Below are 12122 nucleotides of genomic sequence, written 5' to 3' on the forward strand. Positions count from 1 at the left end.
TCAGGAATGAGCCCAGTGTTTCAAGCATTACTTTTTAAAAATTAAATAAAAAATTTAATGTAACTAACATCCATTGAAATGAATGAGCCATAAACAAGGTCTCCAAACTTTTGTTTCTTCAAATAATTGTATTTTCATTTGTTTATTTCTTCAAATATTTTAATTGTTGTAATGATATTTAACCTGTTTGTGTCTGTACTACAGTCCTTCACATCTTTTTTGCCAGGTGGATAACATTCAATTAATTCAGTATTTTTATTGTAGTTTTTTGTTTTGTTTTGTTTTTTGTTTTTTGCATGACACTCTACTATAGAGATACAGAGTTAAAAAGCCACAGAAGCCTGCTGGGAATTTACAGTCAAAAAGAGGGATTAGACTACCTCCAGATTCCTACAGTATAAATAACATTCATTGATTCAGCAATCTCTAGGCACTGTTGATTGCTGACTGTATTGTGGTGAACTAAACAGACAAGGTCCCTTTCCTGTGTCTGTATCAAGGACATCATGCCAGTTCAGAACTGGTGTTTAGGAATCCAGGTAAGATTAGGAAAAGTTTCGAGAGATAGTTTCCTCCCATTGATTATATAAGTACTTATATAATCAAGTACTTTCATAAGGTTATACAACCAGTCTTCAGGACTCTTCATTTTACAAAAGAGACACGCGCCCCGCCCCCCCCCGCACCTGCACTAAGGTACCAGGGACACTTAACCACTGAGCCACATTCCCAGCCCTTTCTATTTTTTATTTTAGAGACAGTCTCACTCAGTGACTTAGGGCCTTGGTAAGTTGCTGAGGCTGCCCTTGAATCTGAGATCCTCCTGCTTCAGCCTACTGAGCGACTGAAATTACAGGAGTGCAGCACCATGCCCAGCTAAAATAAGAGACCTTTTAAAATCAAAATATTAGCTGGGTGCAGTGGCATACATGTGTAATCCCAGTGTATTGGGATTAATTAGTAGATTAAGTTGCATATGTCAGGGACTGAAATTAAAAGTAGCTTTAAAATCACAGAAATTTATTTTCTCCTATATGAAGTTCAGATATGAAGTTTTTAACTGGCAGTCATTGTAAAATGGCTTTACTGACACCCTGTAAATATCAGGGTGTTAATCTTTTAATATCCTGTTTAGGACTTCATGATTTTGAGCAGCAGGGGTCACTGTTGAACAAATATTTCTTTCTTGTTTCTGTGTTCTATCCACCCTCTTCCACCAATTCTGGCTTTAAAACCCTTGAAATTGTTCCTTGGGTCTTTGTGTGCTAAGTGTTCAAATTCGTCATGTTAATAAACTAAGCCCCAAAGTATGCTGTCAGATTTGAAAACACTGAAATGCCTAAAATAATGACAAAAAAAAAAAAAAAAGATTTCTCTCTATAAAATGATATAATACCATTTTGGGACAAGTGGTTTCAAAACTCTATTCCTCAGCTACACACTTTGTAGAAAAAATTAGAGTTTTATGTAAGTCAACAATCTATGCAAATATATGACAAATCAAATGGTTTAGACTTGATTGTGGGGTTTTTATTTTTGTTTTTTGGTACCAGAGATTGAATTCAGGGGCACTTAATCACTCAGCCACATCCTCAACCCTTTTTTGTATTTTATTTAGAGACAGGGTCTCACTGAGTTGCTTAGGGCCTCACTAAGTTGCTAAGGCTAGCTTTGAACACAGGCTAGCTTTGAACTTGTGATCGTCCTGTCTCAACCTCTCGAACCTCTGAGATTACAAGTGTGCACCACTGTGTCAGCCTGGGCAATTTAGCCAGACCCTGTTTCAAAAGAGAAAAGAAGAAAAGGGACTGGGTATGTAGCTCAGTGGTATAACTCCATCCCCAGTATGGGGTGAAGAGAGAATACTTATCTCCAGTTTCTTTTCTTTATTCTCACTGCCCCTGTAATCTTATAGAGACCAGCATCATCTTTTACTCATATTATAATTTCAGTGAATTTGTAATATATCTCCTCATTACCAGTCTGGAGTTCAGTTTAATTTCTTCAAGTTCTTCTTCCCTACTTTGTTGTTTCAAATTTGTAGCCTGGTATACAAGTTTCCTCATGATGTAGCCCCACCATGACTTACCAATTGATTCATTAGATTTACTGAGTTCCAGCAACATATCAGGCTTTGTACTCAGCTCTGGAAATAAGGCATTTGTGACAACATACTCCCTACCCTCCCAGAGCTTTCCATTTATCTGGAAGGTAGGTTATTAAAATTATTAGTAAATATTTATTATATAATTACTCTTTAAATATCTGAGATGGGGGTAGTATATTCTACTCATTGTTTCTCCTTCCCATCTGCTTCCCCTCCATTACTTTCTCTACTTTGAATCTTAATGAACTACCAGGACCTTTTTATATGACACTTTTATACCTTGTTATCTCTTGTTTGTATGTTGTTATTGCTTCCCTTTTTTTCCTAATTAGCTCAGATATTCTTTTAAGAACCAATTTAGATATATCTGCAGGCAGAATACATTGTCCCGTCCTTTATTTTGATATACATCTTGTCACTTATCTCTAATAACTAATGTTCATTACATGAAGTTGAGGAATTTTTGCAGTACTAATAGCAGGGATGGAATTTAAATTGGCTTTGGTGCCATGTGTATTAACTGATTTTATAGTACTTTTTACTGGGTATATGTATTTGCTTTTTTACATTGTCTTATTAGGCAAGCTTGGATTCATGATCACCTTTGTGGCAAAAGTACCCATTGTGAATACTTATGGCAGTGGTTATGAAGCATTATCAATTTTCTACATGTTGTATCTTAAACACAAAAGAGACTGTTCCAGGTTTCTGAATATCTCCTTGAAAAATTAAATGCAGGCCAGATATGAGCATTTTAAAATAATCACTCCGTAGTAATGTGACCTTTTGTAATTCGGTTTCCTTACCTTTATTATTTCTTAAAATTTTTTTAGTTGTTGATGGACCTTTGTTATTTACTTATTTATTTATGATAGTGAAAATGGAACCCATTGCCTCACCCATGCTAGGCAAGCATTGTACCACTGAGCCACAACCCCAGCCCCAAGTTTCCTTATCTTTAAAGTGAAGAAAATTGGGATGGCATGAAGACTAAAAACACTAATACATGAAAAACACAACAGTATCTGGCACATACTATTCTTCTATTTTTTTTCCCACTTATATTTTATTTTTCAAGTTTTACATTTTCCCCCATCTTTTATTGGTACATTATAGTTGTAAATAATGATGGGATTTGTTGTTATTTATTTGTACATCTACATAATATAACAATATAATTTGGCCGATATCACTCCCTAGCACTTTCTTCTATTAGTTCTCTATCTCAAAAGATGGAATGAAGTGCCTCAAAACTTTTTTGAAGCCCAAAGTATCTCTGAAAATACTATTTAGGCTTAAAATACCCAGTATGATTTTTTTAAACCTCTCTCCTGAGAGGATTATCTCTGAACTATTAATTGAATATAGTAAAATGTTAAGTAACACAACAAAATTGATACAGTGATTTTATTTTTGCAGATGTTCTCAAATAGTGATGAAGCTGTAATCAATAAAAAACTTCCCAAAGAACTCCTGTTACGGTAAGTCTGAATGCTAATTTTGGGGGTTTTTGGGGGGGATGATTTTTGGGGGATATATATCATTTTTGTATTAAAAATTTTTTTAGATTTGTTCAGTTTTCATTTACGTATAGTATCTGTATTACCTGGTTTGTTTCAGTCCCCAAGGGCCTCCCCTCAAACATGCTAGTCAAGTACTCTATACTGAGCTATACCTGCAGCCCTTTTTATTTTGGAACAAAGTCTTATTACATGGCCACAGCTGCCTTTGAACTTGTGATCCTCCTGTCTCAGCCTCCCTAGTAGCTAGGATTATAGGCAAGCACCCACCATTCCTGGCTTGATTTTTTTGTTTTGTTTTGTTTTGTTTTGTTTTTGTTCCAGGGATTGAAACCACGTTTGCTTAGGACTAAGCCACAAAAAAAGCCCCAGCCCTTTTTTACTTTTTAATTCTGAAACAGCATCTCACTAAGTTACTTTAGGACCTCACTAAGTTGCTAAGGCTGGTCTCAAACTTGTGATCCTCCTACCTCAGCCTTCTGAGTCATTGGTATTGCAGATGTGTGCCACCACACCCAGATGGCTTGAGTTTTTAAATTTATTGATTCTTTTTTTAAGCTATCTTATTCTATATTTTTTAGGAGTGAGTCAGGATATTTGAAAGTTTAATTTAGTAAGAGTTTTTTTTCTAGTTACACCTATATTTGATTTTGTTTACTAATTTACCTTTGCCCTATTCTTGTATATATGGTGAAATAGGTGGTATTGAGACAGGATCTTGCTAAATTGCTTAGGGTTTCACTAAATTGCCAAAGCTGACCTTAAACTTGGGATCCTTCTGCCACCAAGTGACTTGGATTATAAGCATGTGCCACCACACCCAATTTATACTTATGATTTTACCTTACTTATTTTGAACATGTAAAAACATTATATTTTGGGATTATCCATAACATAAAACCACCCCCAACTTAAAAACATTTGATTGAGGAATCACCTAAGAAGAAATTGGCTGTTAGGTTGTTTTCAGAATCCCTTCATTATTTGGGCACTTAATCATGACATTCCTTGTTCATTTATGTAGAATATCATGACTGGGAAAGAGGTATGTTCTCTTTTGCAAATGTTAAGAGTTAACAAGTTACTGTGCTCAGGGGCATCGGCTTCTTTGGAGCTATTGCAGTCTAGCCTATTACCAGCCCCATGCCTGCTTCATTGTAGAATATAATTTCTGTTCCATTGCTAGTAAAGAAGAAGCTGGGGCTGGGGCTGGGGCTCAGTGGTACAGTGTCTGCCTAGCATGTGTGAGGCACAGGGTTCAATCCTAACCACCACATAAAAATAAATAAAATAAACACTTGGTCCATCTACAACTACAACAATTTTTTTAAAAAAAGTAGAGTATTCCTGGCATTCCTAAATATTATATGTCTGAATCCTCTACTAGATTACAAGATCCTTGCAAACAGGAACTAAATCATGTAAATATTTAGTGTCTTATGAAATATCCTATAAATCTTTCACATTGGATTCACTGAGAAGAAAACAATTGAATTTAGAATAAATTTTTCATGGAAGTAATGCCTTCTTGTAGACTATTTATAGTTACATTGTATAATATTGTATCATTAGACTACTTAGAGTCTATGCAGAATGTCTTCTGCATATCTTGAGTAGTCCCAAATTTTTAGTTAAATTTTAGCCCTCTTAAATAGTTGTGTGTTTTGTTTTGTTGTTTTGCCATATTAAGGATCAAATTAAGGCCTTTGAGCATGATAGGCAAGTGCTACCACTGAACTGTACCCCCAGCCTGAGAAATACTTTTTAAATGGATTATGTTCTTTACTATACTATAAGTTGAATATACTTATTTTATACTATAGTAGTTTACTTACAACTTAAAATATTTTAAAGAAATTACTTGACTCTGGTAGCAGGCCCCACCCTGTTGTGGTTTACATCTTGATTTTATATTAATTTTAGATTTTGTTTTCACCATGAAACCCAGATTCCACACTGTGGCTTGCAAGATCCCTCATGATGTGACAATAGAATAACATAATCTGATGCATATTTTTAAAGGGTTAGTCTGACTACTATATGAAAACCAGATTCGGGGATAGGAGTGGGGAACAATAAGAAGGTTATTAAAAGTAATTTAGCCAAGATATAAGGGTACTAGAGAAAACAATTTCTGTAATTCTTTAGAGTACAGCACTGCCTTCCTCTGCTCTTTCTAGCTTTGGTTACTATTTTTGACACCTCTATAGTACCTGTTGATGAGCTATAGGTCTTTATTACCAGATAGATGAATCAGATGAAGATAAATTCCTAAATCATCTGCTTTTGTACCACCAACTCCTCTCAAATTCCAGTGACTTTTTCTCAAGGCTGAAGGCAAGTGCACAAAAAGAATAAATCTGAGCACCTAACTGATTTTAAAGCTGTGCTTCGAAGCAGGCATTGTGGCAAGTATCCGTAGTCTCAGCACTTGGGAAGCTGAGGTGGGAGCATCACTTGAGCTCCAGAGTTCAAGACCAATCTGGGTAACACAATAAGAGCTTATCTCAGAAACACCTCTGCTTAAATGTGTGGTTTATATCTCATGTTCATCTGTGTTCCATTGCCACATATCCAAGCCTAACATTGATAGAGTAGAAAAATATATAGGGGAGGGATTCTGTGAATATATATGCATTTATCATGTATACACAGATATATATGAATTTTCTAATTCTACGTGTTCTCACTCTTCAGCACTGGGCAGAATGAAGAGTTATGTAACTGTATCCTAGTACTGCTCCTGCCTCTCAGCTTAGCACACTACCAACCATGCCAGGGTTTGGGAGTGGGAAAAGTTAGAAATATCTATCCTTTCTAGGTAGTCTTTAGTTGAGTGGTTGGGAAAAGGAGATTGAAGAAAGAAGATGCGTGTTTGACTTCCTACATTGGAACACCAGAGATATTTTTTCCTCAGTAACACTTTTGTCAATGAGAATTTGGTTCTAATTTATATTTATCATACTGGTACTGACTGATGAGTGCATTATAGGTTAAATTGGCTCCTTTCTAAGCTAAGCAGGAAACCTAACTACTATTAGGATTTCTTTAGGGAAATGAGTTGAGTTCCAAACAACCAATTCTGAACTTAAAGTTGAAAAAAAGTTCCTTATTAAATTGGAGACCAGATGAAATTGATATCCTGTTAAGGAGGGAAACTGACTTAAAAACCATAAAACATACTACTTATTAGTTTACTTAAGTATATAAAACAAGTAGTTTAATATTGGTGTAAATCATGGAATCATTGAGGCCAAAGAGGAAAGAGGCTTTTTTTTTTTTTTTTTTAAGGTAGTGGGTATTGAACCCAGTAGGGTTTTTCACTGATCTATATCCCCAACCCTTTTTATTTTTTGTTTTTTTTTTTAATATTTTTTAGTTGTCAATGGACCTTTATTTTTATGTGGTGCTGAGGATTGAACCCAGTGCCTCACACATGCTAGGCAAGTGCTCTACCACTGAGCCACAACTCCAGCCCTTTGTTTTTTATTTTGAGACAGGTTTTTGCTAACTTGCCGAGGCTGACCTCACACTTTTGATCCTTATGCCTCAGCTTCCTAAGCCATGGGGATTACAGGTTTGTGCCACCATGCATGGCTGGAAAGAGGCTTTCATAATATTTTTGACATTAAACTGGATAGATAACAATTGGTCAGGGCTGAGGCTGTGGCTCAGTGGCAGAGCGCTTGCCTAGCATGTGTGAGGTACTGGGTTCGATTCTTAGCACCACGTATAAATAAGTAAATAAAATAAAGGTCCATCAACAACAAATAAAAACATTTAGAAAAAAAATTGGTGAGTGGTTATAAGTTCAGTTTGGGGCATTTGTAGTTTTAACAAATTCATTGATTTTAATATTCCCTTAAAAGTTTAAAATATTTGAGCTGGAGAGTGGCTCGGTGCATTTGCCTAGGGTAGATGAGACACTAGGTTCAGTTCCCAGTACCACACACTCACACAAAATTAAAGTATACAGTTAAAGATGAAACAGCCAGGTCCCTTGGAAGGGAAAGGAAATTGCTGGAAAACAGGCATAGAAGAAAAACTTTTTTTTTTTTTTCCGCGTGAATGGTACTGGAGATTGAACCCCAGGGGCCTCAAACTTGTGATCTTCCCACTGGGATTAAAGGTGTGTACCACTCCACCAGTGAAAAACTTACTGTGCTTTTCTCTTTCTTTTTGATGTTATTTTTGTTTTTTCATTTGAAATGCCATACTTAACAAAAGTTGCAAAAATAGGACAAAGAATTCAAGTATAGTCCATTTTTCCCAAGTCTTAGCATATTATTTTTCAATAATACAGTTATCAAAACTAGGAAATTAGCATTAACACAGAGCCTATTTACTTAAATTCCTTAACTGATCTAGTGATATCCTTTTTCTGGCTCAGTATCCAACATAGGATTACAGGTTCCATTAAATTGGTATGCCTTTTTAGTCTCCTTTAATCTGGGACAGTTCCTTAAATCTTTGCCTTTCATAATCTTGATACTTCTGAAGACTGGTCAGTTTTATTTGTTTATTTATTTATTTATTTATTTATTTATTTGGTATTGGGGATTTAACCCAGGGGTGCTTTACCACTTAGCTACATCCCCATTCCTTTTTTTTTTTTTTTTTTTTTTTAATTTATTTATTATTTTGAGAGAGGGTCTCACTAAATTGCTGAGACTGGCCTGGAACTTGCAATCCTTCTGCCTCAACCTTCCCAGTCATTGGAATTACAGGTGTGCACCCCTAGCATTTGTGTATTTTTTAACTAAAATCAATCCTTCAATCCTGTGCAGTGGCACCTGCCTGTAATCCCAGCTACTGGGGAGGTTGAGGCAGAAGGATCACAAGTCCCAGACCAGTGTAGCAACACCCTGTCTCAAAAGAAAAAATAAAAAGGACTGGGGGTGTAGCTCAGCTTAGCGATAAAAGCACCCCTGGATTCAATCCACAGTACCACTAGGAAAAAAAAATTACATTTTTGCTATTCTTTTAAAAATATCACTTCTTTGTCATATTTTAGTGGAAGTTTTGTAAGTTAATTTTAGAATATGGAATTGCTTTTATTTGAAATTTGAAAAACAGTTCTTACACAGTAGTGCTCTGAGAGGCAGCATTCTTTTTTTTTTTCAAGGCAGCATTCTTTTTCATATTTTAATAAAAATTTTTCTGGTTCTTAGGTTGCAGATAACTTATTTGAGTCCTGAGATCTCAGATCGCATTTTGCTGTGAGGTTATTTTTTAGGGGATTTTTGGGTTTGTTTAACATGAAACAGGAAGATGTTGCCAATGATCCATTTCAACATTATAGCACAGAAGATTTTTGGTTTTTGTTACTTTGTAAAATTGTAGTAAGACATTCATAACAGAAAATATAATGGCACAGAAGATTTTAGAGTTAAAGTTAAGAACTTTCCCGGAACTTGGCTTCACAAACAAGTATGTCCACTGTGGAAAACAGCTTGGCAGTTCCTCAAAAAGCTAAATGTAGAAATTCCACATAACCCAGCATTTCCACTCCTCCATTTAAGAGAATTGAAAATAAATTCACACAAAAACATGGAATGTTTGTAACAGCATTTTGCATACTAGTCAAAAGTAGAAATAACCCAGTCATCCATCAGAAGAATAGATATAATACAGTATATCCATACAATGGAATATTACTTGGCCATTGAAGGAACAAAATGTAGATATGTGCTACAACATAATTGCTAATTGAAAGAAACCAGACACAAAAGGCCTTATTCCATTTATATGTAATATCCAGAATAGATAAATCAATGAAGATAAAAAGTAGAGTAGTGATTGTTAGGAGTTGAGTGGTGGGTGGAAAGTGGGAGGGGTTCTTTTGAGGATAATAAATATGTAGATCTCAGTGGTAGAGTACTGCATAGTATGTGTGATCCCTAGCACTACAAAAAAAAATTCTGGAGTTAGTGATGATGGTTGCACAACATCGTGAATATATTTTTAAAAATCTTTGAAGGCTGAGGATGTGGCTCAGTGATGGAGTATTGTCTAGCACCTGTGAAGCCCTGGGTTTCACCCCCAGCACCAAAAAAGAAAAGAATTGTGGGGGGTGGGGGAATCAATTATGTGCTTTAGAAAATAAGTTTTAAGAGGAATACAGTGACACATGCCTATAATTCCAGTGACTCGAAGTGCAAGGCCAGTCTCAGCAAGTAAGCAAGCCCTGCAAAGCAAAAAATTGAGAAGGACTGGGGATGTAGCTCAATCACAAAACACCTGAGTTCCCTCCCCATTGCCTCCCAAAAAAGAAGTTAGGTTTTATAGTATGTAAATTCTCTGTAGGTAGATAGATGGATAGAGGTAGAGGTAGAAATGTAAATTTTACAGCAAATTCTGCCAATATATTTAAAAAAACAAAAGCCCATGATTTATGCTGATGTGGGCATGTTCAGTAATTCTTTGACCTTATCCCATCCTTCCTCCCTTCCTCCCTTCCCCTCTCCCTTTCTCCCTCTCTCCCTCCCGCCCTCCTTCCTTTATTCTTTTTTTCTATTTCTGCATATATGTAATAGAGTCTATCATAGAGAAAGGAAACAAACAAAAATAAGAAAGGCAACAAAATGGGGTTAGAGAAATGAGAAAGAAAAGAGGTGGACATAAAAAACTGAACATGGACTTCCTATCCACAGGCCTTAGGAGCCTTGATATGGATCCACCCAATTCTTTTGCATCAAGAAGCTGTTCTTTCTGGCTGGGGTTGTAGCTCAATAGTAGAGCACTTGCATGTCATGTGTGAGACTGAGTTCAATCCCTAGCACCAGGAAAAAGAGAAAAAAGTTGATCTTTTGAGCCATTACCATGTTGTAGATCCGTTGGCAGGTTTTACAGCTTTTTCTTTTGCCTGGTAGCAATGCTTGTCATAGGATCATTGCCACTTAATGTCCTCAGTGAGCCCTAGATGGCAAGGATTCTATTTAGGGTCCTGTAGCCTCTTCCACGTTCCCTTCCTGTACCATTACAGTCCTGACAGTGAACTTCAGGTGTTTTGCCAAAGTCTTGAATTAAGCCTTCACTCTGCAGGACCCTACACACTGAGGACTTGGCTGACCCAAAGCCTTATCCTACCCTTTCTGATTTAGGTTGTAGCAAAAATTTTGTGGATTTTTTTTCTTCAATGGTGATATCTCCTTTCTATGATATTACCATTCCTAAACACAACATGAAGGTAAACTCACAAGTGATTTTTTTTTTCCATTGGATGATTTGTAGTCATTAGTTTATTAACAGTGAATCCTTCCTGTGCATTTCTTTGTAGTCATTATTTAAGTTATTGCTGGTTACCTCTGATGAATGGGATTGAGGAATGAAGTCTTTCCTTGTTCCTACTTTAGGTATTATAATTGTTTGTTTAGCAAAAAACCATATTGCTAAAAGGCAAGGAAAGCAATTGGAAAGTTGTTGCAGTTTTCTTTGTGAGGGTCAATAATAGTCTGAACCCCATGGTAGTGTTACTGAATCTTGAAAGAAAATGGACCCAATTGAGAGATTTTTTTCCCCCCAATCATCCTTAGTGACTCTGGCATGCTAGGCAAGTATTCTACCAGTGAGCTATCTCCCCAGCCCCAAATGAAGAGGTTTTTAAGTGATGAGATTAGCAATGTATTTGTTGATTGTTTTGATGTGTGATTATAATGGGGATATTGGGAAGGAGTCAAGGATGATGCCCATGCTCTTTGCTTTCTAGTGAGTGGATGGTGGGAGCAGTCACTAAAATAGGGAAAATAGGAGGAAAAGATTTAATGGGAGGTCAGTAATTATACTTAATTATAATTATAACTCTTTAATAACTCTTTAAGCAGTTTTTGTAACTGCAAGTTATAAAACCTCCAACTCAAATTGGCTTAAACAATAAGAGAGATTATCTCACATAAAAGGAAATACAGAGATAAACCAAGTAATCGGGTTGATTGGTTTAGGGAATCTCAGTGTCATCATCAATTTTCTTCTTGTGTTCTGTAAAGAACAGCATCACCTTGGTCCTAAAGCTGCATTTCTTTATGGGCACAGGATAGACGCCAGCAAATAATGGATTACACGGTGGCTGGGGTTGTGGCTCAGTGATAGAGCGCTTGCCTAGCATGTGTGAGGCACTGGGTTTGATCCTCAGCACCACATAAAAATAAGTAAGCAAAATAAAGGTATTGCATCTATCTAAAACAAAATATAGTTTTAAAAAGTAATGGATTGCATGTTTCCTTTTTTGTTCTCAAGGGAGAGATGGACTATCCTTGATGCCCAAATAAAGTTTCTTCTCATATCTTAGCCAAATAGGTCTAGGTTAAATTAATCACTGCAAGAGGCTTAGGCTAATCAACTGGATGGACCTAATATTGGTGAGTTGGTCACATTGCTCACTACAGATAGAATGTAGCATACCTAAAGGAATCATGAATATTCTTCAGATAGTCTTCCATAAACATAACTTCCGGGTTTTTGTTTTTACCAGGGATTGAACCCAGGGTGCTTAACCC

The 12122-nt window shown here is 36.2% G+C and overlaps 1 protein-coding gene across 11 annotated transcripts in view; it reads left to right on the plus strand.

The window, feature by feature from the left end:
• Positions 1–12122, plus strand: part of FBXL20 (F-box and leucine rich repeat protein 20) — a 107728-nt gene that overhangs the window by 51791 nt on the left and 43815 nt on the right. For all 11 annotated transcript variants that reach the window (XM_079132024.1, XM_079132030.1, XM_079132029.1 and 8 more), the window contains one exon: positions 3527–3588. In XM_079132024.1, coding sequence (XP_078988150.1) covers positions 3527–3588 — 62 coding nt within the window. The remainder of the gene's footprint in view (positions 1–3526; positions 3589–12122) is intronic.

Source organism: Sciurus vulgaris (genome assembly GCF_902686455.1).
Source record: "Sciurus vulgaris genome assembly, chromosome: 3".
Lineage (NCBI taxonomy): Eukaryota > Metazoa > Chordata > Mammalia > Rodentia > Sciuridae > Sciurus > Sciurus vulgaris.